Genomic DNA, 27,908 nt, shown 5'->3' with positions numbered 1-27,908 from the left:
CCTGAGGCCAGGAGTTTGATACCAGCCTGGCCAACATGATGAAACCCCGTCTCTACTAAAAATACAAAAATTAGCTGGGCTTAATGGCAGGCACCCATAATCCCAGCTACTCAGGAGGCTGAGGCAGGAGAATTGCTTGAACTCGGAGGCAGAAGTTGCGGTGAGCCGAGATTGCACCACTGCACTCCCACCAGAGTGAGACTCAGTCGCCCCCCAAAAAAGGAAGATGTGGCTTCTTGACAACCTCTCTGTCTGGAGGGGCATTCCTCCCCCTTTCAAAACAAAAGGAGCTTGTTTTTTGTTTGTTTGAGACAGTTTCACTCTTGTTGCCCAGGCTGGACTGCAGTGGCACAATCTAGGCTTACCGCAACCTCTACCTCCCGGGTTCAAGTGATTCTTCTGCCTCAGCCTCCTGAGGAACTGGGGTTACAGGCATATGTCACCATGCCCGGCTAATTTTGTATTTTTAGTAGAGGTTGGGTTTCTCCATCTTGGTCAGGGTGGTCTAGACCTCCCGACCTCTGGTGATCTGCCCACCTTGGCCTCCCAAAGTATTGGGATTACAGGCATAAGCCACCACACCCGGCCAAAAGGAGCTTATTAAACCCAGTGAATCTCTAATGAATGGAGGGTTGGAGAGTGAGGGACTGGAACCAGGAATCCTTCCAGGCATCCAATCCCAGAAGACTCTAATCTGCCTGTGTCTTCTCCCACCCATATAGGGCTCTGTCATGTGGTACCCCCACCACCCACACTGCCCTGCTTTCCAGTGGCCAGGGCCTGGGCCTGCTCTGTTGCTGTGACAGGAGCTGGTTCCCTGGTCAAACCAGTAACAAGTGATCAGTGCTTCACCAGCGCAACTAGGACTGTCCTTACAGAACACTGGGCACATAGGCCCTGCCCAAACCCATCCTTCCCATTAGCAGTCTATCTGCCTCCTATGCTCTCACCATCGTTCATTATTCATTTGCCTGCCTTGTTGCTGGCACTGTGCTTGGTGCTTTTTCAGAGAGAACTGCACATATTAAAAAGATACCACTTTATGTGTTGTACATGTTTATATTATGCTTTAATACAAAAAGAGACACATTCTTGGCTGGGTGCACTGGCTCATGCCTGTAATCTCAGCACTTTGGGAGCCCAGACGGGCAGATCACTTGAGGTCAGGAGCTTACAAACAGCCTGGCCAACATGGTGAGACTCCATCTCTACTAAAAATGCAAAAATTAGCTGTGTGTCATGGTGCACACCTGTAGTCCCAGCTACTCGGGAGGTTGAGGCAGGAGAATCACTTGACTCTGGAAGGCAGAGGTTGCAGTGAGCCGAAATCATGCCACTGCACTCCAGCCTGGGCGACAGACCAACATTACATAACAACAACAACAACAAAATTAGCCAGGCATGGTGGCATGCACCTGTAATCCCAACTACTGCCAGGCTGAGGCAGGAGAATCGCTTGAACCTGGGAGGCAGAGGATGCAGTGAGCCGAGATTGTGCCACTGCACTCCAGCCTGGGCCACAGCGAGACTACATCTCAAAATAAATAAATAAAATAAGAAGTCGCTATGTATATGTTCGTGTATACACCAACTATGTCTGGAGAATTTACAAGACTAGAGACAGGAACTGTGACAGGTGGGGGTACTAGACAGTTCAGAACAAGGGCTCACTGACCTTTCATACCTTTTGAATTTTTCAATATAAATATTACCTATTTTTAATAATTATTACTCTCAGATATATGGAGAAGATATTGCATTCTGGATTGAAAACAAAATAAATATAACAAAAAGCTCTTTTTCTCCCCCCAAAAAGGAGGGCACTTGAAACCTTCTAGAAAGTAAAACAGGCAAAACAAAAAAAGACAAATGAGTTGAAAGGTAGGTGGCCAAAGGAACTTTAGCTTTATATTTAATGTTTTATTATTTATTTACTTTTATTTATCATTATTTTCTTTTTGAGATGGAGTCTCACTCTGTTGCCAGGCTGGAGGGCAGTGGTGTGATCTCGGCTCACTGCAACCTCCGCCTCCTGGGTTCAAGCGATTCTCCTGTCTCAGCCTCCCAAAGTGCTGGGATTTATAGGCGTGAACCACTGCATCTGGCCAGCCTGACCTGATTAATTTTTATTCACTTATTTTTTTTAGATGGAGTCTTGCTCTGTCACCTAGGCTGGAGTGCAGTGGTTCGGCTCACTGCAACCTCCACCTCCCGGGTTCAAGTGATTCTCAGGCCTCAGCCTCCTGAGTAGCTGGGATTACAGGTGCCCATCACCACGCCTGGCTAAGTTTTATATTTTTAATAGAGACAGGGTTTCTCCATGTTGGCCAGGCTGGTCCCAAACTCCTGACCTCAGGTGATCTGCTGCTTTGACTTCCCAAAGTACTGGGATTATAGGAGTGAGCCACGGTGCCTGGCCTCTATGTTTAATGTTTTAACATTTTATGAGGAGCATGCAGCCAGGTTTACATGATTAAGAAACGAATTGAGGCTGGGTGCAGTGGCTCACGCTTGTAATCTCAGCACTTTGGGAGGCCAAGGCCAGTGGATCACCTGAGGTCCGGAGTTTGAGACCAGACGGGCCAACATAGTGAAACCCTAAAAATACAAACAAAAATTAGCCAGGCATGGTGGCTCATGCCTGTAATCCCAGCTAGTTGGTAGGCTGAGGCATGAGAATCACTGGAATCCCGAAGGCAGAGCCTGCAGGGAGCCAAGCTCGTGCCACTGCATTCCAGCTTGGGTGACAGAGGGAGACCGTCTCAAAAAAATAATTAAAAGCCCGGGTGAGGGGGTGGCCTGTAACCCCAGCACTTCGGGAGGCCAAGGTGGGCAGATCACCTGAGGTCAGGAGACCAGCCTGGACAATATGGTGAAACCCTGTGTCTACTAAAAATACCAAAATTAGCCAGCTAGAAGAACGTCGTGGCTCACACCTGTAATCCCACCACTTTGGGAGGTCAAGGCGAGTGGATCACGAGGTCAGGAGTTCCAGACCAGCCTGCCCAACATGGTAAAACCCCGTCTCTACTAAAAATTCAAAAATTAGCTGGGCATGGTGGTGGGTGCCTGTAATCCCAGCTGAGGCAGGAGAATCGCTTGAACCTGGGAGGCAGAGGTGGCAGTTAGCTGAGACCATGCCAAGACTCCATCTCATTAAAAAAAAAGGGGGGGGTGGGGAAGTGGGATGACAAAAGAAAAAGAAAAAGCCAGCCATGGTGGCGGATGCTTGTAATCCCAGGGATTCGGTAGGCTGAGGCAGGAGAATCTCTTGACACGGGAGAAGGTTGCAGTCAGCCAAGATTGAGCCACTGCACTCCAGTCTGGATGACAGAGTGAGACTGTGTCTCAAAAAAAAATAAACAAAAAATGAATTGAGCACACGCATGGCAATCCATGCCAAGTGTCTGGCGCACGGTGGGTACCTGGAGTGTCCCCTCCTTTCAGGAGCCCAGAGCTAGACAGGCAGCTGTGAGAACCTTCTGGCCTGGGGAGGGGGGCTCAGCAGATGTCAGAGCTGATTGCAATGGTGAGGACTGGCCTTTCTGTTCTTCATTATAAGGACTTTACTTCACAAGCTGCATTGAGGGACACATGAGGACTCTGAAATTAATTATAAATTCAGTCAGGTTTGACTCATGTGGATGGAGCTAGTTCATGAGTCAGTGTGGGAATGACCCAGCCTCCTTTCATCCCAACTTCTAAACCAGTAATTGTCTGAAGAGAAAAAAAATTAAAAAATAAAAAATAGGCCAGGCGTGGTGGTCCACACCTGTCCAGCACTTTGGGAGGCCAAGGTGGGCAGATCACCTGAGGTCAGGAGTTCAAGACCAGCCTGGACAACATGGTGAAATCCCACCTCTACTAAACAAACAAAACTGGGCATGGTGGCAGGCACCTGTTATCCCAACTACTGGAGAGGCTGAGGCAGGAGAATTGCTGGAACCCGGGAGGTGAAGGTTGCAGTGAGCCCGAGATCACACCATTGCACTCCAGCTGGGGTGACAAGAGTGAAACTCCATCTCAAAAATAAATAAATAAAAATAAAAGCCGTTATGAAAGTGTGGTCTCTGTTGCCTACATCACAATCACCTTGAGCCCCTCCTACATCCTTTGAATGAATCTTGGGGGTGTGCCCTAGACATTCGTCGGCCTATTCCCGCAGCTGGTACATATAGAAGCCAAATCTGAGTTATGCAAATACATTATTTTCCTATCCTTCAACTTACCTCTATTTGGGTCTCCATTCTACCATCTTGCAGAAAACATTCACTCACCTCCAGGTGAACTCAGTTATCCCACTCCTCTCACCTCCACCATTGATCTAAATTTGGGGAGTTCCTCTGAGCCACAGCCTAGGTGGGGTGGGCTGGGGAGGGGCTGCTAGGTGAGAGTCCTCTCTCAGATGAATCCTCCTAGCCCCCTCATCTCCATGGGTCACACGTGCCCTAGTTTCTATTCTGCTGCCGCCACCCCCACGATCCAACAGCAGTAGCACGTCCCCTGGCCTTGACAATGTATCTGGGGCTCTGTCCCTTCCACATCACCCCCAAACCAGGGTCAAATGCCTTGTCTGGCCCTGCACTAGGCTCCCGGGTAAGTGCAGCACGTCCAACTTGGGAAAGGGGTGCTTCCTGTGCCTGCCTCTTCCAATCCTCCCTGCCTTATTTATACCCAGGCAGACACTGAGGCTTTTGAACTTAAAAGGCTGGAATTTGGCATCTTTGTTCTCTGTCTAGAAAGCAGAATCGTTTCAAGACCAAAAAGCAGGACCCAGCATTCCATAGCATGATCTGAGACCCCCGTGGAAGCTGCTCTTCTCTTTTGCATCACATAGGCTGAGCCACCGAGGACCATCAGTGCACAAGGACCAGGGACTTGGCTGCTCCTCTGAGGAGGAGGAAGCCAAGAGGATCTTCCTTAGATTGGACTCAGTTCCCACACCCAGCACACATATTCCCTGCTCACTCACCTCCCCCAGACAGCTGGGAAATGACACCTCTGGTGACAGAGCCAGTGCCAGGGCTTCTGTGGGGAGGGGGTGGGGCACTGCAGTGGGGGAAGATCTCACACCCAGAGGCCCTGGGAAGCCGGAGTAGGGGAGGGAAGAAGCTGGCTCCTGTTTATCTTAGAGATCAAGGCCACTAGCCTCCCTTCCCCTTCCAGGGATGTAGCAAGCACCCCCACCCCAGGGCCAAAGGGCCTCTCCTAAAATGCCTCCTGCACCCTTGAGGCTTGCTTTTGACACCCTGCACTCTACCAGAGCGACAGCTTCCCTGGTCCCATCTTCTCGAACAAGCTGGTGGGAGTGTGTACAGCTGCTGGGTGCACCTAGAGGTCCTAATGGAGACCAGCCCCAGATGGATCAGCGGTAGGTGATCTCCTACCACGATATCCACATCAAGCCATTTAAAAAATAGGAATTTAGTACCTACATGTGCAATATATTTGGGGTCCAGAGAGAGGAGGGCAACTGTCCAAGGTCACACCTGCGAGGTGAATACGCATGTAAAGTAGCACCCTGTAACCTGTTCTCCCTGTGCCTATTATTAAAGAGAAAAAAATGAGAGAAAAAGGCTTTTTTTGTTTTTGTTTGGCCCAGGTCCCGTGCCTGGGACCAAAGCCTGAGCCCTCGCCTGCAGTCGGGGTCGCTGACCCAAGCCTGGGGCAAAGCTAGGTCTTGGCCAGCCAGCAACCTACCACGTGAAGCAGCCCCCACCAACCCACCATTCCCGGCAGCCTTGTTTCCTCCTCCTTGGGGTCCTCAGCCCACCTCCGTCGGCCCTGCTCCAGCAACTAAGTACCCCTAGTCTGAACTTCAGTCGTGAGGCGGGGCAGCCCCCTCCTCACCTACTGTAGACACTCCCCGTCCCCCGCTCCCCGGACTAGTTTGGGCGGGAAGAGCCTGCCTCATCTTTTCTTCCTACCCTCCTACCCAGTGGCTAGGGACCCCAGGCTTCCTCTGAGACATCCACCAGCGAGCGGGGTGATGGGGTGGGACTAACCTCCCTCACTCCCCACCACCCGAGCAGCAGGGTCCCCGCTCTTGGCATTGCCCCAGCATCTGCACTAGCTCCCTCTGATTTCCCAACCCCAGCCCATTCCAAGTGCTGAAGGCGGGTCGCTCGGTGCTGGGGCCTGGGCGCGGGGAGAGACCTTGGGCTGTGTGGGGTGCTGGCTGGTTTACTGGGATCACGATTGCGGGGGGTGGTCTGGGGCTTAGGTGTGGGGTCGGGCTGCAGTGTGTCCTTACTAAGGAGAGTTTGGGGGCGGCTGTGGGAGGCTGTGGTCAGAGGCGGGTGGCGGTGGGTTTGGGGAGGCCGCAACAGTCCACCTTGGGGTCCCTCGAGTGGTGAAGGAGCTACCCCGGCGCTGGGGCTCCAGGCCCGCGGCCCCGCCCGGCACGACCCCAACACGGCAGCGCCCCGCCCCCGGCCCCGCTCCCGATGCGTCTCCCGCGGAGCCCCGCCCCCGCCTGCAGTGCCCGGATGCGGGTGACGCGCGGCCGCCATCTTCCCGTCCCGGGCAGCCAGCGCCAGTCGGAGCCAGCGCGAGCCGCTGCCGCCATCACTGCCGCTGCCAAGTCCTCCGCCCGCTGCCCCCGCCATGTGAGTCGGCTGCCCGCCACCCCCGCCGCGCTTCCCCGCGCCGGCCGCCGCCCTTGGCAACCGGCCTCGGGGAGTGCCCGGGGTCTCGTCCGCGTCCCCCGCGTTCCCCACGACCCGGGGCCAGGCCCAAGCCGGTGACTGCGCGCAGGCGGCCGAGGAGCCCCGCGTCCCGGGCTGGCCGGCTCGGGCGACGGCCGCGGGAAGGAGCTGACTCGGTGTCTTCCTGCCCCGCCCCGCCCCTGTCGCCGCGGCCGCCTGTCTTTTCGGGTCGACCCCTATCGCATCTATGAGGTCGCCCTCATTTGACAGGCGGGGAAACTGAGGCCGGGGGAAGGGGGGCTCGCTCAAGGTCACGCAGCCATTGGTGGCGGGGCTGGACCGAGACCAGGGCTTTCATCGGGTGGCCTTCCTCCCGAAAAGGAGGACTGGAGGGACGAGGATGGACAGGTGGATGGGCGGAGCCCTGGCTGTGGGGCCGGGAGGCTCCAGGCCCTGGATCTTAATCCGTCCCTGCTCCTCAGGTCTGCTACTGCTGCCACGGCCCCCCCTGCCGCCCCAGCTGGGGAGGGTGGCCCCCCTGCGCCCCCTCCAAACCTCACTAGTAACAGGAGACTGCAGCAGACCCAGGCCCAGGTGGATGAGGTGAGTGTGGGGGAAGTCAAAGGCAGCAGGAAAGACCCTGGGGATTGGCATATAGGTGTAGGGGCCCATGTTGGTTTGGGAGTGATGACATTTCACACCTGTGGGTTTGCGGACAAAGATACCATGCCCCATCCCTGTCTCCCTGTCAGCACGCACCTGGAAGGGCACTAGGGATGTTAATCAGCTTTGCTAGCCTGGGGTGTGCCAGCCTGGGCAGGTGTGCTCTGGTGATGGACAGAGCGCCTGGGGCTCCATAGAGAGAGGGTGTTGCTGTGACATCTGAGATGTCAGCAGCATGCCCCTGATGTGTGCTCCTTGCATGTCCCCAGGTGTGCTAGGCATGTTCTGTGTGTCCTTGGCATGTTAACCTGGCGCATCAGGGTGCATGTTCCATGCATGGCATGGTGGGCACATGTTTGAGGATTGCCCTCACTGAGGTGGGCCTTGGCACACCCCCCTGCCTCGTGGGCCCCTCTCCCAGGTGGTGGACATCATGAGGGTGAACGTGGACAAGGTCCTGGAGCGAGACCAGAAGCTATCTGAGCTGGATGACCGTGCAGACGCGCTCCAGGCAGGGGCCTCCCAGTTTGAAACAAGTGCAGCCAAGCTCAAGCGCAAGTATTGGTGGAAAAACCTCAAGGTAAGGGTGGGGACAGATAGGGGACTGGCAGGTGAATGGAGTATCATGATTCGTCTCACTGATCCTTCCCTCTCATCCCCAGATGATGATCATCTTGGGAGTGATTTGCGCCATCATCCTCATCATCATCATAGGTGAGTAGGGTGGGAATGGCCGGGGAGGTTCCCCCAGTAGATTCTGGGTTTTAAAGGTCATTAACCTAGTTTTACTCTTCAGCCAAAAACAGTCGTAGCTGCTAATGGCAATTCTGATTCATCTAGAGCCAAAAACTTTGATGTTATTTAGCTTGCAGTTTGCCTGGTTCTGGACAGTTTTTGTTAACATTTGGAAAAAGGAAAGGTGATGTATCCATTAAGGACCCTTTGGGCCTAAGAGCCCAGTCCAAGAACCCTGAAACTGATGAGTGGGAGAAAGGAAAGGCCCAGGGGCTTGAGACATGACCAGGAAGACAACCACCCCATGATTTGAGAACTTGTGGTCTCAGAGGCTCAGAGGATTAGCATCTGTGGCCTCATGGCCATACCATGGAGTTGAAGGGACCTCAGAACCTACCTGTCTAGCCCCCTGCTTTGTAGATGGAGAAACTGAGGCCAAGAGAGGGGAAGGGGTGTCAACCCGCTGGGGAGTGGGGAGGATTGGAGCAGGGCCAGGCCTGACACACTGCTTTCTTTTTTTCTCTCTCTCTCTCTTTCTCTCCTCCTCCCCTCTCCTCCTTCCTTATCTTCTTCCTCTCTCTCCACAGTTTACTTCAGCACTTAAATCCCCGAGGAGTCTGCCCTGCCTAGAGAAGGGCCTCTCCCCCCACCCTCAGCCGTTCCTCCACCTCTCAGCCATATCTTTCAGTCCCCCTCCCCTGGATCCGTGTGTGTCTGTGTGTCCCCCTGTAAATAGCCAGCTGTTATTTATACATATATAATATTATATATATTTGGTCTGTTTGTAGTTTTATTACTAGAAGATTTTTCCGGTTGTCCTTAACACCCCTTCCTGAGGTTCCCTTCACCTCCTCTCTCTTGCCTTCCTTTCCTTTCCCTTTCTTCCTGACTAGCCCCAAGTCCCTTCATTTGCATCTGCTATGCAATAGTCCCTCTCCTCTCCTCCTCCTTCCCTCAGATTTAGCTGATCCATCCTCCCACCCTGGCCTTCCTTTCCTCCTCCCTCTCCCCTTCATGCTCCCTGTGCTCCGCCCTCAAAAAAAAAAAATGAAAAGCACCTGTCCGGGCTTCCTTAGGTGCATCTTTTTTGCATCCATTAGGAGGCTCTGAGACTGGCCCCACTTGGTCCTAAGAATCCCAAGGTCTTTGGGAGCGTCCAGCATGTTAATTAGTGTATCATTGCATACTGCAGTCTCTTTCCATTTCTTTTTGTTCTATCACTCTTCTCTTAACCTGTGTTTCTTTTTTTCACTGAGGAGTTAGTCCCCATTAATACTTGTATTACATTTTTGTTTGCACGACATTACTTGCAGTTGGTGGGAGCCTGGGCTTTTGGGGAACCAGGCTGCTCTGGCCCCCAGCATTGCCTCCTCCTAGCCCTCTAGTCCAGTTTGCCTACCTTACCCTCATTTTCCAAACCTCTTGTACCCCCCTCTCCCTCCCCCAGCTAGTATGTAAGTGTCTTGAAGTTCAGTATGTTATGATGGACCAATAATTCTGCCACTTGGGGTCTCTTCCCCACATTCCTGCTCCCCAGTTTTCATGTGGGGCACTCAACTGACATTCCCATGGGGTTTCCCTCCCTCCCATCTGCCTGATCCACCTCCTCCTCCCACCAGGAGAGTTGGGGGTTGGCCACAATTGATCTCTTGGGAGGGGTGGCTACCAGTGTGTGGGGGGTCATCACTGCCTTGGGGAGGAGTGGGGCAGGGCAGAGAATCCCCCCAATTCCTGCCTGAAATCTCTGGCCTCACCCCTGCTGGGGGTTGGACTGAAAACCCTCCTCCCCAATTTGGGGGGTGTTGCCCCCATCACTGCCCAACTCCTCTGACTGCCCCTGCCCTGAATTTAGGGTGGGGGTACTGGTCACTGCCAATGTGTGTATGGGACTTGCTGGAAAATGAGGATCCTCGCCCCTCTCCAGGGCTATTGAACTCAGAGAGAGCTGTCTTCTCATTGGGTGAAGTGATAGAGGAAGGGTCTGTTGTTTTTTTAAATGGCACAATTTTAAGGGTCTGAGGGTACAGTCCCTTAACCTGCCACGGGAGGGGGGCCCCCAAACTTTCTTCCCCCCACACTCGAGATTTTTTGTGTGGAGGGGGAGCAGGGATATCTAAGCTGTGGTGTGAAAGGGTAGGAGAGATGCTGGGGGTGGGGGTGCTGTGTTCTAGACCCCCCATATTATCCCAGTGTCCCCTGCCCCCCCTTCCCCCACCCCATTCCCCCAATTCTGTGGCGCATCCAGATTGTGAAAATGTACAATAAATGTGTAATGAGTAACCACGTGTTGTCTGTTCTAAGATCTTTATTGTTTTCTCTATCTTTTTTTGTGGGGGGAGAATAAGATCTTTTCTTAACCAATGGGAAGAATATTGGATCCGAAGGTCTTATCAGGAAGGTGGAGAAGATGCATTGGTAAAGGACTGGACTTTGCAAGAGGCCCTGACCTTGGGCAGGGCAAAGTGTGATTCCCAGATTGGCCACAGGGGGGCACTAGGCACTGGTAATGGGAAGTGTCATAGCCAATTCCTGTGTCTCTTAAGCCCGGTGAGCCCTACGTTTTGGGGTTCCCAGCTTTCCTTTCCCTTTCCTGGGGCAGGTTCCTGCTGTTGGACTCCTTTATACTCCTGGATTTAACTCCAAGATGCACTGCAGTCGCTCCCGTGCGGCAGCAGATGCAGTAGTTGGCCACTTCTGTGAAGTATCTCTTCCCCTCTGTGCCTAACCCAGTGTCAGCGCCCAGACGGGGTTAGTAAATACTGGTTTAAGTAATTGGCTCGCAGAGACATAGCTGATGTCGTGGAGCTGCCTGTAGATGACTTACTACCCTTCTACTTTGTTGTATGACTGTGACTCTAGACCCCACATTGAATTTAGCATCCCTGTCCCCAGGAGCTTCAACAGTGAGTGGCCGGGCGCGGGGTCTCACACCTGTAATCCCAGCACTATTAGGTGAGCACATCACGAGGTCAGGAGTTCAAGACCAGCCTGGCCAACACAGTGAAAGCCTATCACTGAAAAATACAAAAATTAGCCGGGAATGGTGGTGCACGCCTGTGAGCCCAGCTACTCAGGAGGCTGCGGCAGGTGAATTACTTGAACCTGGGCGGTGGAGGTTGCAGTGAGCTGAGATCATGCCACTGCACTCCAGCCTGGGTAACAGAGCAAGACTCCTAAATAAATAATAAAAATTTTTTAGGCCCCTCCCCTGGAGATTCTGATGCAGAGGTTCTTAGGGTCCGGGTGATTTTTTTTTTTTTTTGAGACGGAGTTTCGCTCTTGTTACCGAGGCTGGAGTGCAATGGCAGGATCTCAGCTCACCACAACCTCCGCTGCCTCCGGGTTCAGGCAATTCTCCTGCCTCAGCCTCCTGAGTAGCTGGGACTACAGGCAAGCGCCACCATGCCCAGCTAATTTTTTGTATTTTGAGTAGAGACGGGGTTTCACCATGTTGACCAGGATGGTCTCGATCTCTTGACCTTGTGATCCACCCGCCTCGGCCTCCCAAAGTGCTGGGATTACAGGCGTGAGCCACCGCGCCCGGTCCGGGTCCCAGTGATTCTTAACGTACACTATCATTACCAGAACGTCCAACTTGATAGAAGTCTTACTACATTCCAGGCAGTGCTCAGGATTTCGCACTTCCAACTCCAATCCCTTCCGCGTTTAAGAGTTCCCATCGACCCTAAGACCCGTCTGCTTTACGGTGTCGGGGACTTGGGTTCAAGTTTTAGCCCCATTACTGACCAGCGTGTTACAGGCGAACACATTATGTAACGCCCGTGGATCTCAGTCTGATTTGTGAGGCAGGGGGAGGACGTAAGCGGCCTCCTCAGAGTTTGTGAGAACCGCCTGGCCTGGCCCGCAGAGAACCCGGAAGAGGCTCTCATCTTCATCGTCATCAATATGCCGTGCTGAGATCTGAAGACCGCCTCACCTTAATGCTCGCACCTTCCAGCTTTGAGGAGCCTCAAGGACCCAGGGCCGGAGGCGTCCTTGTCATGCCCGGGTCTCTCTCTGTACGAAGTGGGCCTTATGGGAGGCCACCGCTCACATCTGCGCCTACGTGCAGGTCATGCTCTCCGCGCTTGCGCAGATGTAGAAGCCGTGGGTAAGTGTGTCGTCAAGGAAAATCCCCAGCTTCTGGGTAAACAAGTCGCCGCGTGAGACCGCCGGCACGTGTACCCTACAGCTCCAAGACCTCTTAGCCTATAACAAAGCTTGGAGAACGGGACTGGCATTTACGTCACCTATCTTGGCAGGTCGGGGTTATTTCCTCAGCCAATAAAAATCTCGGAAGTGCATAGGGCGTGGCTTCCTGTCAGGCTTCCAATCGCTGCGTCGGGGCGGTCCCTCTTGCACGTGTATCTCCCCCCAGCCCCCGACGGTTGGCCTGCTGACCAATGAGAAGAGGACGGCGATCGGAGACACCAATAGAGACTGTGCGGGGGCCGGCAGCTGCACGCGGCGCGGGGCATGGGTCGGCGCCCCTAAGCCAATAAGCTTTGGGGGGCGTGGTAGCCTGGCCGCTAGGCGGGTCTGGAGGAGCCCCGTGCAGTGTTAGAAGTCCTAGAAGAAATTTGGAGTCTGAGTGCGCAGCGAGCGGTGAGTGCCCGGGGATGGGGAGAGATGAGGGCGGTCGATGTGGGCTTTTCTAGGGTGGTGTGGTCGGTCGGGAAGGATGTTAAATAGTATGTGGGGGATCATGCAAATGTGTGGTAGCCGCGGTGGGAGCTCTGATGGTTGTGGAGAATAGGGACCGCGAACTCAGGTCTAGAGAGACGGGGTGGGAGTTAATGACATCAGATCCCTCGCCCCTCTAGAGTCCCTGGACTCTTGACTGCCCGGGGGGAAGGGCTTGGAAACCCTCAACGACCTGAGGGAGCTCCCTCTCAGGTCGGGACTGAAGGAGCCCCTGCTCCTAGGGAGGTACGGAACGGGACTCTTGAGAGCTGGGGGAAGATGTTTCAGTGACTGCTGCTTGGGTGGTCGCCTTAAACAGTTGAAAAAGGCAGAGGTTCTGAGGCTGGAGGGAGGCCCTGGTAGGGGAAGTAGGAGGGTACCAAAGGGTTGACATGCTGATTTGAGAAAGGATGGTGTGATAATCTGTGAGACCCAGAGCCAGTCACATTACGGCTCCGGGTGTCTTTCTCATGTTAAACGGAAGGGTTTAGGCCTCAGAGTCATCCTTAAGAATGGACGTGGGGTAGCAACTGTTGAGTCCTGAGAGAAACGATAGGGTTGGGGTTTGTGCAGATTGGCTGTGCAAGTCTTCCTGAGTCCCTGGAGGTGGGGACGCACCAACTGAGTGCTCTGGTATCTGTCTGTAGAAACGACCAGGCCAGGCATATGGTAAAGTGGCCTGAGGTAAGGTAGAAAAGAGAGGAAGTGGGCTTCTATAGGAACCGATGGGGACTGACGGCTGCTAGGGTGATCTGAAGCACTTTGTGAGCCTGGGAAAACGGGCTCTGATGTTAAGTGTGTGGGGAATGCAAACAGTGTCTTGAGATCAGGCCCAAGGCAGAGAAAGGGGTTGGATGGAGTCTGTGTTCCTGGCACCCAACTTAGAATTGGATAGATATTTGAGAGGCCAGGTTTGCCAGTGCTGGAATGCAGCTTACAGGTTGGTTAACACCTCACAGGTTCCTGAAGGGTAAGATACCAGAATGCCAAGCCGTTATTAGAGTTCAGATTTCAACCCTGGGCTCCATTTATTAAGAGCTTGGGACCATGTAATGAGGCACTGGACAAATTTAGTAACTTCTGTGCCTTAGTTATCCCCTGTGGAATGGGGATGATAATACCTATCTCACAGGGTTGCTGTGGGGATGAAATAAGATAATGTAAAGTTCTTAGCATAACGCCTGGGTCATGGTGAGAGTTATGTGAATGCTGTGGCTGGGAACTATTCTCACATTCTCAAGTTTTTCTGCAAGTTTTGATGGAGCCCCATTTCTCTTCCTAGCTCTTCTCGTCTTCGGGCAGCAGTCCTAATTCCCTCATTCCTCCCTTCTGGCCCTCTCCCAGGATCCAGGATCCAGGCCCCAGGCCCCAGGCTGGGCCACTTGCTCTGTTCCAGTTTGATTTTCTCATCCTAGGGGCCCATTCTCCTCCCCTTCCCCCCTCCCTCTCTCCTGGCTGCCATAATAGCAAGAGATTCAGACTCTGAAGGGGGCCTCTGGAAGGGAGCAAAGGTGCGTGTTTTCTCCCAGAGTCTGGGTCTCCAAGTTCTCCGCCCTGGATCTTTGGTACCATGCCAGCAGATGTGTACAGTTTGGGAGAGGAAAAGCCAGAGCTGCAGGAACAAGCTGAAGGGTGGGTAGACGGGAGTCCTGAAAAGAGAGCCAGACGTGGGGCGGGAGGGGGTGTGTGGGGAGGGGGCCCCCTTCCTCCTAATCCTCTCTCCAGGAATCTCTGGCTTTGGGACAGGACGGTTGTCGTTTGGTTGGGGGAGGCGCTCAGGCTGGGTGCATGTCCTGGGCCACCAGCCAAGAGAACATGATGTTCCCAAGTGCGCTGGCCGCCGCCCTCTTGAGCTGGCCGCCTCCCAAAACCGCTGCCTCTCCAGTCTCTCCAGTCTCCCTGCCCCACATTCCCCGGTAGCCTCGCCCCGCCCCCTTCTTCCGCTTTGACGTCACCGCCGTCTCCCGCCCCCTCGCCTCCGTTGACGGCAGCAGGGCCTGGTTACTGTAGGGACGGACAAGCAGGACAACAAGGGCTTTGGGAGCAAGCAGGGGCCGCTGGAGGGCTGGATCCTTTTGTCTATGCAAAAGACAGGCAGATAGAGGCAGGAGAGCAAGAACTACCTGGGTCAGGGGAGATCACACCTAAGGAGGCCGAAAAAACATGTTTCCAGCAAAGAGGTGTCTGCACATGAGACAGGGACAAGGCCACAATATGAGTTGGGGTGGGGAGGATCATTTTCAGGGAGAGGAGACCGAGAATCCAGGTTCCTGAATCTTTTGTTTTTCTGTTTTGATTTTTCCGGGTTAACTTATAGCACACTCTTATCCCAGGTTTTCCACAGAGACCTCCCCTTCACCCTCCCCTCATTGTTCAGGAAAGCTTAGGCCACGTGACAGTGAGGGGAGTGCCCCCACAATGATTATGTCAGCAGCTGCTTGGAGGTCTGTTCATCTACTACCCACGTTTCCAGGGAGCCCTGCAAGGAACTACTCATCACCATCCTGGATGGAGGGGCTGTGTAACTGCAGCTCTCCTGGGCCCAGACTAGCATTTTAGGTGGTGACAAATCGTGTCCCTGTTCTCTTTCTAGGACTGCTCTCTCCTCTCTTTAAAATAATTAGAATTCCCAGTGCCCTTTCTCCTGTTGATGCTCTTTCCCTACCTCCCCAACCTATCCTTGTTTAAAAAAAAAAAAAAAATCATGTTTATTGATCACTTGCCATGTGTCAGGTCCTGTCCTGGGCTCTGGAGAGTACAGTGAATGAGACACGACGTTCCTGCTGGGCCCCTGGAGCTTGACTTTCTCTTTTCCAAGCAGTGGGAATATGAAGCCCTTGCCATCCCACCTTTCTCTGTCTAGGGTCCCAGCAGGCCTCTTCTCTCTGCCATCCCCTTTGTCTCTCTGTAGTCCTGGCTTCCTGGCCCCCACTTTTGGAGCAGCCCTAACTTCTCTGGAGGGAAGTAGTAGATACCACATAGGCTGCCGGGAGACCTTTTCTCTGAGTGGCCATAGAAGCACCTGCCATTGTTTCCCTTCACAGCCACTGTTGGCTCTGGCCGCCCCTTCCATTGTCTGCATTCTTCCTCCACCCACACTCACCCACCAATCACAAGTGGACCCTTAACTGTCCTTTCCCAGGATTTGAAGTGTTAGGGGAAGTGCTTCAGTTAAAGGGCTTCATTATGTAGAATGAAGGTTGGAAGGGAACACTGGTTGGGACAGGAACCCAGGAAAGGCCAAGCTAGGTTTCTGTCTCTTCCCCTCCTCTCAAGGACCAGTCATCTCATCCAGCGTGGCTAACTCCCAGGGCCATTACTTTTCCGCACCCCTGGAAAGGCGAAGATGCCAAGATGTTGTGTTCTGCAAGGCTAGTGCGTTCAAGTAGACATGTCTTGAGCACCTACACTGGCCCGGGCATTTTCCCTAAAGAGGGGCAGCAAACCTCCCCTCTCCTCCCTTCCATTATTCACTGTGCAAGCGTCCTGCGCCCATTGGCTGGGCGGTGTCTGGGGCTCTTCAGCCCAGCACCAGCACCCAGGTCCACGTGCGCCCGTGTGTGTGACACAGCCCTGACCTTAGTGGAGACCACTAGCCAATCAGGCGCCGGGAAGAGATCCCCAGCCAATCGGGGGCGGGGCTTGTGGCTTCGTCGGCAAGAGGCCAATGAGGGGGCAGTGCCCGGCATTATGCAACCCGCCTCCCCGCCCAGCGGAGCTTCCACTCGGCTGCGGGCTGGAGCGGCGGCGGGCAGGCAGACGGAGGACACCCCTACGACCAGGTAGGCATCTCCGTGGCCATCCTGGGGCCGTTCTCCTTTCCTGAGCCGGACTGCTGCCACTTCCAATCTGATGGGCTGCTTTGGGCCCAGGCAGTCAGAGGGCACACCGTCGTCCTTAACCGCTGCCAACCCTCTTCCTGCCCCTGGGGACCGAAGTGCTTCTCAAAATGCTGCACTGGGAGTCCGCACTCTGGACTCGCTCACCTTACCTCCAGCTTTGTCCCCACCTCCCCGTCCCAGCCCTCCCGGCCCCACAGCCGACTCTCAGCTGACGTGTTCGTTACTAGAGAGGCCCCGGGTTTGCCCCTGCACCAGGACCCCATTAGGCTTTCGGCGCTCCCCGCTTCTCTGCTCTCCAGTCCCTGGCTCTGCGCCGCCTGTGATGTCAGCCCTCTTCGGACTGGAACATCCCGTTCCCAGCAGTAGTTCCTGCTGTTGGCCACAACCTTCCCTTTTCCCCTGGCGCTCAGAAAATGCTCACTAGTGGGGGTGTGGTTGGACGGGGAGTAGGGGAAGAACTATCTGTTGGCTGTTGTGCGTCTTCTGCCCAAGGTTTGGGGTGAGGATCTGGCTAGAAAAGTAGGGGACTGAGGAGAGAGGATCCTCGGGTCCTTGACGATGGCAGGTTGCCGGTTTCGGTCCTCGTGGTCGGGAAGCTGGGCAGGAGCTAAAGAAGGAAAGGCTGTGTTGTCTTGACCAGAATGACTGGAATCCAGGAGAGAGAGTCAGGTTGAGGGGCTTTTGCGCCGAAGGCGGTGGCCGTTGTGTTTCCGTCGTCCTAGAGAAGCCAGGACCAACCCTGGAATCCTAATAGACCGTCCCACGTTGTATGGCCCCGAGCCATCCCGGGACTGGGAATAGGTAATGGATGCGTGACCCCCCAGCCGCGCCCACCAGTGTGAGGGCGGGTTGTTCCCCCACTTCCGCTGGGAAATGGGGGAGGGGTCGTTCCTCCCGCCCTCCAGTGGTCCCTTCAGCAACCGCTGAGCTCAGCAGCTGACGTTGGTTTCCCTGGCGACCGCGGCGGCGGCGGAAGCGCGTGGTGCCCCCCCTCCCCCGCACATCGGCGCGCATGTGCAGCGGGGGTGGCACCGCCCCCAGATAAAATTAGTCTGGAGGCCTAAATATAGGAGGCGAGCAGCTCACCCGTCCTCCAAGGCCTTGGAGGCCCAGGCAGAGTGGAGGCCTAATGGGAACTTGGGAATGGAAAGTGTCCAGGTTTTTGCCCACAGCCATAGCTCTCATTGACTGCTCAGGTCAGGGTGGCAGGGGATGTGAAGGAAGGCCCCAGAGAACCCTGTCCCACTTGCAGCCCTCTTAAGGGTACAGGAAACAACTTGACTCCCCATTGGAAGCCCCAGGCCTGAGTCTCACTCCCATCAGTCCTTCGGGACGCCAGGCCGGGAAGGTCTGAGTGAAGCCAGCAGGTGCTCTGGAGTTAACAAACCAGTTTTCTGCAAGCCCTGCTTCCTGATCTCCCTCTCCAGGTACCGGCTGTGATCGAACTTCTCAATCCTCAGAGACTTAGATCTTCCACCTCATTCCCGCAGCCAGGCCTCCAGGCCCCCTCCTGCATCCGTGGTGGCCTCTCCGCTTTCCCTGTTCTGTTCTCCCCATGGCCTAGACATGAGTGGCCCTCTAGAAGGGGCGGATGGAGGAGGGGACCCCAGTCCTGGAGAATCCTTTTGTCCTGGAGGGGTCCCATCCCCTGGGCCTCCACAGCACCGGCCTTGCCCAGGCCCCAGCCTGGCTGATGACACCGATGCCAACAGCAATGGTTCAAGCGGCAATGAGTCCAATGGGCATGAGTCCAGGGGTGCGTCTCAACGGAGCTCACACAGCTCCTCCTCAGGCAACGGCAAGGACTCAGCCCTGCTGGAGACCACTGAAAGCAGCAAGAGGTATGTATGGATGCGTATGTTGGGTCTAGGAATGGTCTTGCGAGCAGGCAGCGCTGGGTGACAGGCCTCACGCTGCTGGCCCTGCCTGTAACTGCCTGTTGCTGTCTCCTAGCACAAACTCTCAGAGCCCATCCCCACCCAGCAGTTCCATCGCCTACAGCCTCCTGAGTGCCAGCTCAGAGCAGGACAATCCATCCACCAGTGGCTGCAGGTATGTTGAGTGAGGCTGGAGAAGAGGTCTGGGGGCCGAGGCCACACTCTGGGGCTAATGTCTTTATTTTGTTCTTCCCTGTGGGCTATGCAGCAGTGAACAGTCAGCCCGGGCAAGGACCCAGAAGGAACTCATGACAGCACTTCGAGAGCTCAAGCTTCGACTCCCGCCAGAGCGCCGGGGCAAGGGCCGCTCTGGGACCCTGGCCACACTGCAGTACGCATTGGCCTGTGTCAAGCAGGTGCAGGGTAAGTGGTGCGGCCCAGGAAGGAAGGAATGGCCAGGGCCTGGCTCCTGTGCTGAGGCAGTCTCCTTCCTGAATCTCGCACTGCCTCCACCTGCAGCCAACCAGGAATACTACCAGCAGTGGAGTCTGGAGGAGGGCGAGCCTTGCTCCATGGACATGTCCACCTACACATTGGAGGAGCTGGAGCACATCACGTCTGAGTACACACTTCGTAACCAGGTCAGTGGCATCCTGGCCTCCCCATCCCCATGCACCCTTGTCCCTTCTCCCACAGCTCTGGCATCTGCTCTTGCTCTCCCTTCCTGCCAGGATACCTTCTCGGTGGCTGTTTCCTTCCTGACGGGCCGAATTGTGTACATTTCGGAGCAGGCAGCCATCCTGCTGCGTTGCAAGCGAGACGTGTTCCGGGGTACCCGCTTCTCCGAGCTCCTGGCTCCCCAGGATGTGGGAGTTTTCTATGGTTCCACTGCTCCGTCTCGCCTGCCCACCTGGGGCACTGGGGCCTCTGCAGGTGAGGTGCCCAAGCGCTTGCGGGGAGGTATGAGCAGCCCCTGGACGTTCCTGCTATGGAGCCAGGGGACCAAAACTTTCCCTTAGTGAGTTCTTCACAGCCTAAAGAAGGGGCAGGGGGCTGTCCTCACTGCTCTCCTGTCTGTCCCAGGTTCAGGCCTCAGGGACTTCACCCAGGAGAAGTCTGTTTTCTGTCGTATCAGGTAGGTGAGGGGAGCGGGAGCAGACCTCTGCCACCTCCTAACCCCTCCCCAGTGCCTTTGCTATGTATGCTGGGACCTGGTGGTTGGAGGATTCAGTGGCTATCTTTTGAAAGTCCCTAATGCTCTTCTCTCCCTTGCTAGGGGAGGTCCTGACCGGGACCTAGGGCCTCGGTACCAGCCATTCCGCCTTACCCCATATGTGACCAAGATCCGGGTCTCAGATGGGGCGCCTGCACAGCCATGCTGCCTGCTCATTGCAGAACGCATCCACTCGGGTTACGAAGGTGGGCAGGTCAGGGGTCTGGTCTGGTAGGGGTTGGGAGAAAGGACATTTCCTCCTGGCCAAACATGAACATGGGAGGCATGAGCCTGACCCTTTGAACTTTGTAACAAGAAAAGCTATTATAAGGATAAGGATTTGTGTTTCTTTTGGAGGGAGAGTTGAATAAGATTCCTGAGCTAGAGGAGGGCAGAGAAGAATGCCTTGCTTGCTTTCCGTTGTATTACTGGCACAGGGCAGACTGTGTGGGCAGCTAGTGCCCAGGGCAGAGCTGTGTGACAGATTGTCAGCCAGCCTGGGCCCAGGCAGAGTGGAGGGCTGAGGAGTTGGGCCATGACCACACTCTCCACTCTCTGTGCTTTAGCTCCTCGGATACCTCCTGACAAGAGGATTTTCACTACGAGGCACACACCCAGCTGCCTCTTCCAGGATGTAGATGAAAGGTGAGGGTAGGGCCTGGAGGAGAGGAGGGCGCTAGGGCTGAGGCCATGGCCACTCTTGACACCCTTGGCTTCCAGGGCTGCCCCACTGCTGGGCTACCTGCCCCAGGACCTCCTGGGGGCCCCCGTGCTCCTGTTCCTGCATCCTGAAGACCGACCTCTCATGCTGGCTATCCACAAGAAGAGTGAGTTCCTCTCACCCCGTCGCCCTTACCACTGTCCTGAGCTTTTGAACGGCTCCTCCTGTGGTTGTGTTTCTTGGTGCCTTTGTCTCTGGGATCTCCAGTAGTGTGGCCTCCCCTTGCTCAGCTCTCCCTCCCTTTGACCCCTCCTCCTTTCCCACTCCATTAGTCCTGCAGTTGGCGGGCCAGCCCTTTGACCACTCCCCTATCCGCTTCTGTGCCCGCAACGGGGAATATGTCACCATGGACACTAGCTGGGCTGGTTTTGTGCACCCCTGGAGCCGCAAGGTAGCCTTCGTGTTGGGCCGCCACAAAGTTCGCACGTAAGTGGGCCATCCCCTGAGCTGGCATTGGGGATAGGGCAGTGCAGGGTGGGGCAGGACTGGGCCAGGGCTGGACTTACTCTTCCCCACTCTCCAGGGCTCCCCTCAATGAGGACGTGTTCACTCCCCCGGCCCCCAGCCCAGTTCTGCCCCTGGACACTGATATCCAGGAGCTGTCAGAGCAGATCCACCGGCTGCTGCTGCAGGTGAGAATATTGGAGAGGGAGCTTGGGAGGTGAGGAAGGGGATGGGAAGGAGCATGGAGCCATCTGACCTGCCCTCTCCCCGCTGCAGCCTGTGCACAGCCCCAGCTCCACAGGCTTCTCTGGAGTTGGCCCTATGACATCCCCAGGCCCTCTCCACAGCCCTGGCTCCTCCAGTGATAGCAACGGGGGTGATGCAGAGGGACCTGGGCCTCCTGCACCAGTGAGTAACCTGCTCTCACCTCACCCTCTGATCATTCTTTCCTTTCTCCTCCTTGGAATCAGCATTGCCAGTCCCAGAGCCTGGCTCAATCCTCACTTTCCCTTTCCTTCCTGCCTTTTCCTTCTTGTCCTGCTCCCATCAATGCATCTGTGCTTCCCCACTGGTACCTCCTTGTTTTATTGTGCCCTTGGCCCCTGACACTGGCCATGCCCCACAGGTGACTTTCCAGCAGATCTGTAAGGATGTGCATCTGGTGAAGCACCAGGGGCAGCAGCTCTTTATTGAGTCTCGGGCCTGGCCTCAGCCCCGGACCCGCCTCCCTGGTGAGTTGGTGAGGAGGTGTGGGTGGAGAGACAGACTTTGGGGGGGGGGGTCCCCTGACCTTTAACCCCAACCCATTTGCTGTTTTTTCCCATGTGGGCTTAAGACCATTTTCCTCTTTCTCTCTTTGTTCCAGCTACAGGCACATTCAAGGCCAAGACCCTTCCCTGCCAATCCCCAGACCCAGAGCTGGAGACAGGTCCTGCTCCCATCCAGGCCCCACTAGCCTTGGCCCCTGAGGAGGCCGAGAGGAAAGAGGCCTCCAGCTCCTCCTACCAACAGATCAACTGCCTGGACAGCATCCTCAGGTAAGGCCTGCCAGGTATCTCCCCCAGCTCGGGCCCTAACCCTGCCCACCCCAAGCCCTGCCCTGATGCCCTCTGCTGCATCCATCACCAGGTACCTGGAGAGCTGCAACATCCCCAGCACCACCAAGCGTAAATGTGCCTCCTCCTCCTCCTACACCACCTCCTCAGCATCTGATGATGACAAGCAAAGGACAGGCCCAGTCCCTGTGGGGACCAAGAAAGGTAAAGACTCGGTGCCCCCTGCTCCCACTGCTCTGTCCTGGCCTGGTGGCCTTGTGTCTGTTCCTTTCTGCTTCTGGGACTCTTGCTCTGCCCTGCCTTCCTCCCCAGCCTCCTGGTCTCCAGCCTCTTCCCTACCACCAACCCCTCCTCCCCCTTTTCTCTGGGCTCCTCTCTCCTGACCTGGTGGGGGTGGGGATGGTAACTGGCACCATCTCTCCACACAGATCCGCCGTCAGCAGTGCTGTCTGGGGAGGGGGCCACTCCACGGAAGGAGCCAGTGGTGGGAGGCACCCTGAGCCCGCTCACCCTGGCCAATAAGGCGGAGAGCGTGGTGTCCGCCACAAGTCAGTGTAGCTTCAGCTCCACCATCGTCCATGTGGGAGACAAGAAGCTCCCGGAGTCGGGTATGGGCGTGGAGTTGGGGGGCAGTGTTTGGGCTCCACCGGTCTCCCAGCTAGAGCTCCCTCCTGCCTTTTCCCTACCCTCCAGCGCCTTCATTGGCCCGGAGCTTGGGGCTACGGCTTCTCGCTCTCCCCTCCCCACCAGGCTTCTTGGCTTTGCCCTTCCCTGATCTGCTTCTTGTATTGTTACTGTCAGTTGAAACACAAAGTCTGGGGTAGGGGTTTGCCCTGAGGTGCTGACCACAGAGGGTCTCAAGGTGAGGAAAACTGAAGACCCCTGAGGGGTCTTTGGATATTGACCCTGAAAATGTTTGAGGGGCTGGGCATGGTGGCTCAGGCCTGTAATCTCAGCACTGAGAGACTGAGGTGGGAGGATCACCTGAGGTCAGGAGCTCAACATCAGCCTGGGCAACATGGTGAAATGCTGGGCGTGGTGGAGAATTGCTTGAATCCAGGAGGTAGAGGTCCCAGTGAGGCGAGATCATACCACTGCACTCCAGCCTGAGAGAAAGAGACTCCATTTCAAAACAAAACAAAAAGTGTGAGGGAAGGCCAAGGGGTGGGCTTCCCTTCCATCAAGAGCTTTGAAGGGGTCATCCCAGTGGAGTTCCTGGCAGGGAGTAGCCAGGGGAGGGGATTGAGTATCTGTTGCTCTCCTGGGACAGCTTTGCATGGAGAGGAAGGAGGACCCAGGGCCAGCCCTTGGCAGAGAGGAGACCAAGAAATGTACATGGGGACTAGGCTTGACTGTGGGGCAGGGCCAGGGGTTGGCTAGGCTATGGGACAGGGAGGGTGTGGTGTGGATGTGTTGACCCCAAGGTGATTCTGATCACCTTTCCCCGTCTCATCTTCCTCAGACATCATCATGATGGAGGACCTGCCTGGCCTAGCCCCAGGCCCAGCCCCCAGCCCAGCCCCCAGCCCCACAGTAGCCCCTGACCCAGCCCCAGATGCCTACCGTCCAGTGGGGCTGACCAAGGCCGTGCTGTCCCTGCACACACAGAAGGAAGAGCAAGCCTTCCTCAGCCGCTTCCGAGACCTGGGCAGGCTGCGTGGACTGGACAGCTCTTCCACAGCCCCTTCTGCCCCTGGTGAGCGAGGTAGCCACCCGAGGCCTCCCGGAGCCTGCCCTCTGCCCAGTTTAGGACTGGACTGTCAGGGGGTAGATCTTAAGGGAGGTGTTTCTGCTCCAGGGACCCAGGCTGGTGCTGCTTCTGGCCCTGCCTAGGGACTGGCCCCATCGCACGCTAGGCAGAACACTAGCTTCTCCTCACTAGGGGTTTGGGCTGCAGCCACAGGAGGGCAGCCTGGGGGGATGGCATTGGGACAGGCAGGCGGAGGTGCTATGTTCCAGGTAAGCCATTTGAGGCCTGGGGCAGGGGCAGGAAGTCTGCCTGCTTTTGTCACTGATGAAGAGACTAGGCCAACTCTGGGTGGGGTCTGGGCTTCAAGGGCAGATGGAAGGCAGCCCTCCAAGTGCCTGAGGGAGACACCCTGCAGGCAGATGTGGGACTCAGGGCCAGGCCTTCCAGCCCCCCTCTTCACCGCATCGCACGCTAGGCAGAACACAGCCTCGCCTGGCAGGAGGAACGCCTAAGATGGCAGTGCCTGCAGGAGTTTGGTGGATGGACCAGAGCCACCTGTCCATGCGCCCATGGACCCGCCCTGCCTCCTCCATCTGCCAGTGCGCCTCCATCTTGCGCACAGCCCCAGCTCGACCCCTCATGTAACCTCTCCCTGCCCTTGTTCCTTTCTCAATAAATCCCCTTGTCCCTGCCTCCTGTGATTCTTCCCTAAAGGTGCCCCACTTCCTGAGCCCCGCATTCTGTGTGGGCTGAGCTGTGCTCTCTGGGGTTTTGGCCTGTCCTCTCCCTGGTCAGAGTGTCAGGGCAGTGTGGGTAGTAGGGACACTAACCCTAGATTGAGGCCCTTGCTAACCCTAGTCTCTCTCCACAGGCTGCCACCACAGCCCTGCACCCCAAAGCCGCAGACACCACTGCCGATCCAAAGCCAAGCGCTCACGCCACCACCAGAACCCCCGGGCTGAAACCCCCTGCTATGTCTCACACCCCTCACCTGTACCACCCTCCACCCCCTGGCCCCCCCCACCAGCCACTACCCCCTTCCCAGCAGTTGTCCAGCCCTACCCTCTCCAAGTGTTCTCCCCGAGAGGAGGCCCCCAGCCTCTTCCCCCGGCTCCCACATCTGTGCCCCAGGCTGCTTTCCCCACCCCTCTGGTGACCCCAATGGTGGCCTTGGTTCTCCCAAACTATCTGTTCCCAACCTCATCCAGCTATCCTTATGGGGCTCCCCAGACCCCTGCTGAAGGACCCGCTACTGCCTCGCACTCCCCTTCTCCATCCTTGCCCGCCCTCCCCCCCAGCCCTCCCCGAGGCCCAGACTCTCCACTGTTCAACTCAAGATGCAGCTCTCCACTCCAGCTCAATCTGCTGCAGCTTGAGGAGTCCCCCCGTGCTGAGGGGGCTGCCGTTGCAGGGGGCCCTGGGAGCAGTGCTGGCCCTCCACCTCCCAATGAGAAGGCTGCTGAGCCAGAGGCCAGACTGGTGAGCACTGACCCCTGCATCCACCCACCAGCCACCACACCAGCCCCACCCTCTGCCACCCTGCATTGCCTCCTGCCTCTGCCAGGCTGGTGTGTCAGCCTCCAGAAGGTGGAGGGAGACCCCAGCTGAATTTCTGAAAGAGGCAGAAATTGGCTACCTCCTCTTTGAAGGAACAGTCCTGTCTGACAGGTGGTGAGGACATCTCAATAACTTCTGAGAGAGCATCTGCCACTTGGAAAGAGTCTGGCCTCACATCCCTACTTTGCCAGCTCACTTCTCTCTCAGCCTGGCCCTACTATCACGAAGTGGGGAGCAGAGATCACTTGGGTTGGATGTGCCTTTCCGCATGACCAGTGAGAGCAGGTGAAGGGAGGCTTACCCTCCCTGCCCCCCTCCCCTCCAGGTGGAGGTCACAGAGTCCTCCAATCAGGACGCGCTTTCCGGCTCCAGTGACCTGCTGGAGCTGCTGCTGCAAGAGGACTCACGCTCTGGCACAGGCTCCGCAGCCTCGGGCTCCTTAGGCTCCGGCTTGGGCTCTGGGTCTGGTTCAGGCTCCCATGAGGGGTGCAGCACCTCAGCCAGCATCACTCGTGAGTCCCCCGCCTCCAGCACCTCCCAGGGTAGGGTGGGGGGTGACTGGGGAGCAGGGAGGCCAGGCCCCATCTTGGCAGAGCTTCCTAAGGCCACTGGGTTGGACATGTGGCCTTTGAGGGAGGCCTTGTGAGGCCCCAGGAGTGGGCTCTCGGCCAGCCTGACTCCACTGGTTGGTCCCCCACTTCACAGGCAGCAGCCAGAGCAGCCATACAAGCAAATACTTTGGCAGCATTGACTCTTCCGAGGCAGAGGCTGGGGCTGCTCGGGCGGAGGCTGAGCCCGGGGACCAGGTGATTAAGTACGTGCTCCAGGATCCCATTTGGCTGCTTATGGCCAATGCTGATCAGCGTGTCATGATGACCTACCAGGTGCCCTCCAGGTGAGGCATTTCAGAGGCCTCCTTCGCCTCCCTGTCAGAGGTAGTAGGAGGCAGTTTTCTTTTTGGGGGCTGGCTCTGCCCTGGGTAGGATAGAAGGTTCCTATTCTCCCTGCCCCCTGAAGCCCTATTACTAGTTCCTCCCAGGAGGAGAGCAGGTTTCCTGGTCTTGGAAGCCTTGAACTCCCATAGCCTGGGTTTAGGGGAGGAGCATGAGGTGAGAGTTGCAGTGGAGGAAGAATGCCAGTTTCACGGGCCGTGGTCTGGGTGCTAGATCCCAGCCTCTGCATTCTGAACCCCTTCTCTGCCAGGGATATGACCTCTGTACTGAAGCAGGATCGGGAGCGGCTCCGAGCCATGCAGAAGCAGCAGCCTCGGTTTTCAGAGGACCAGCGGCGGGAACTGGGCGCTGTGCACTCCTGGGTCCGGAAGGGCCAGCTGCCTCGGGCTCTTGATGTGATGGTGAGAGGAGAAGCCTGGGACAGAGGAGAAGAAAGAATTGAGCTCAAGTTCAAGGAATCCAGGCTAAGAGCTGATCTCAGTGGCCTTGGATCATTAATTCTGAAGAATGTTGATTCCACATTTGCTGTGTATTATAGAATGTTAAGTCACATGAGTCTTAGCAGAACTTTCCTGAGCCTATCCTATATTAATATGCATTGTGACTGTCCTGTAATGGCATCTGGGTAGAGGACACAAGGCACTTCCCAACCTTGTTGGCCTGCAGGTGCATCTATGTGGACTGCTGCTGCTTGGGAGTACATTTCAGGAAGCACAGTTGGGCTGGGGGTGGGAAGCTAGGCAGGCAGGTTAGCGTGAGGACCCCATCTGACTCCCTTGTATCTGTTTCTCTCACCAAGGCCTGTGTGGACTGTGGGAGCAGCACCCAAGACCCTGGTCACCCTGATGACCCACTCTTCGAGCTGGATGGACTGGGGCTGGAGCCCATGGAGGAGGGTGGAGGCGAGCAAGGCAGCAGTGGTGGCGGCAGTGGTGAGGGTGAGGGCTGCGAGGAGGCCGGGGCCCAAGTTGGGGCCAAGGCCTCTAGCTCTCAGGACTTGGCCATGGAGGAGGAGGAGGAAGGAAGGAGCTCGGCCAGTCCAGCCTTACCTACAGCAGGAAACAGCGCCAGCTAGACTCCATTTTGGGACCATCTCCAGGAGCCCATGAGCAGCTTCCTTCTGTGTCCCAATTCTCAGAACTCAGATGTGGCTGGACCAACCAGTGGGAAACTGCCGCAGCTTCTCCCACCATAGGGGGCCGGACCCCCATCACCAGCCCAGGATCCAAGGGCTGCCTCTGGCCTCTTAGGGAACAGAGAGTAGAACTCTGCAGCCCAACCCAGAGGAGGGTCCCCTCCTACCTTTGGAGTGGAGCCCTTCCCTCTCCTGGACAGAGTTGCTGACAAGCTGCTGAAGTGGTCCCTCCATATCCCAGCTGAGCCTGAGGGTTGGGGCTGCACTTATTTATTGGGGAGACAGCTCTCTCCCACCTCTTCCCCAGATGGGAGGAGAGCCTGAGGCCCAAGCAGGACCCAGGGGTTCCAGCCCTTAGCTGCTCTGGGGTGGGGGAGGTTGGTGGACCATGGAGTCCCTGGTGCTGCCCCTCAGGTGGGACCCAGGTGTTCTCAGCTGTATCCTCTGCCGATGGCATTTGTGTTTTTGATATTTGTGTCTGTTACTACTTTTTTAATACAAAAAGATAAAAAAGCCCAGGACTTTGTGGAATGAAGTGTGGGGTTGGGGTGAGGGTAGCACGTTTTGGGAAGTTTGCAGTGAGGGTCACAGTTCCATCCCCTGACCAGCCCCATTCCTCTCTCCCCACATCCTGTCCAGGTGAGGGCCTTGCTGAGCCTGCAGAGTCCACACCCAGCTCAGGCTCCACTGTCC

The 27,908-nt window shown here is 56.1% G+C and overlaps 2 protein-coding genes across 12 annotated transcripts; both read left to right on the top strand.

The window, feature by feature from the left end:
• The first annotated feature begins 6,537 nt into the window (after nucleotides 1–6,537).
• VAMP2 (vesicle associated membrane protein 2) lies at nucleotides 6,538–10,328 on the top strand. The gene is made up of 5 exons (XM_002747935.6): nucleotides 6,538–6,608; nucleotides 7,130–7,250; nucleotides 7,732–7,890; nucleotides 7,973–8,024; nucleotides 8,633–10,328. Coding segments are annotated over exons 1-5 (351 nt in total). The 5' UTR covers nucleotides 6,538–6,606; the 3' UTR covers nucleotides 8,650–10,328.
• Nucleotides 10,329–12,604: 2,276 nt separating this feature from the next.
• Nucleotides 12,605–27,682, top strand: PER1 (period circadian regulator 1). Of its 11 annotated transcripts, none has more exons than XM_035299975.3 (24): nucleotides 12,605–12,650; nucleotides 14,011–14,360; nucleotides 17,998–18,411; nucleotides 18,524–18,622; nucleotides 18,716–18,870; nucleotides 18,967–19,088; nucleotides 19,179–19,380; nucleotides 19,531–19,582; nucleotides 19,724–19,866; nucleotides 20,227–20,305; nucleotides 20,381–20,487; nucleotides 20,654–20,807; nucleotides 20,905–21,013; nucleotides 21,102–21,233; nucleotides 21,451–21,556; nucleotides 21,691–21,862; nucleotides 21,954–22,084; nucleotides 22,309–22,488; nucleotides 23,343–23,576; nucleotides 24,442–25,049; nucleotides 25,453–25,639; nucleotides 25,833–26,022; nucleotides 26,331–26,481; nucleotides 26,880–27,682. In XM_035299975.3, exons 3-24 carry the CDS (start codon nucleotides 18,137–18,139, stop codon nucleotides 27,153–27,155), a joined length of 3,864 nt encoding a protein of 1,287 aa, XP_035155866.1. In that variant the 5' UTR covers nucleotides 12,605–12,650; nucleotides 14,011–14,360; nucleotides 17,998–18,136; the 3' UTR covers nucleotides 27,156–27,682. The 11 variants fall into 11 exon arrangements, with proteins under 11 accessions (XP_035155866.1, XP_035155863.1, XP_035155865.1 ...); XM_035299972.3 differs by having other exon boundaries at nucleotides 23,343–23,585; XM_035299974.3 differs by lacking the exon at nucleotides 14,011–14,360.
• The last annotated feature ends 226 nt before the right edge of the window (nucleotides 27,683–27,908 follow it).

The sequence above is a fragment of the Callithrix jacchus genome, chromosome 5, assembly GCF_049354715.1.
Source record: "Callithrix jacchus isolate 240 chromosome 5, calJac240_pri, whole genome shotgun sequence".
In the NCBI taxonomy this organism is placed as follows: domain Eukaryota; kingdom Metazoa; phylum Chordata; class Mammalia; order Primates; family Cebidae; genus Callithrix; species Callithrix jacchus.
This window is presented reverse-complemented; position numbering and strand designations above follow the sequence as displayed.

Excerpts from the sequence above, each read along its gene's own strand:
- VAMP2 (XM_002747935.6), top strand. Across the intron at positions 7,251-7,731 it reads CCCAGGCCCAGGTGGATGAG|GTGGTGGACATCATGAGGGT; the intron begins GTGAGTGTGGGG and ends CCCCTCTCCCAG. Across the intron at positions 7,891-7,972 it reads ATTGGTGGAAAAACCTCAAG|ATGATGATCATCTTGGGAGT; the intron begins GTAAGGGTGGGG and ends TCTCATCCCCAG.
- PER1 (XM_035299971.3), top strand. The coding sequence starts at position 18,137 with ATGAGTGGCCCTCTAGAAGGGGCGGATGGAGGAGGGGACCCCAGTCCT. Across the intron at positions 20,488-20,653 it reads GCTGGCTATCCACAAGAAGA|TCCTGCAGTTGGCGGGCCAG; the intron begins GTGAGTTCCTCT and ends CCACTCCATTAG. Across the intron at positions 21,014-21,101 it reads TCCACCGGCTGCTGCTGCAG|CCTGTGCACAGCCCCAGCTC; the intron begins GTGAGAATATTG and ends TCCCCGCTGCAG.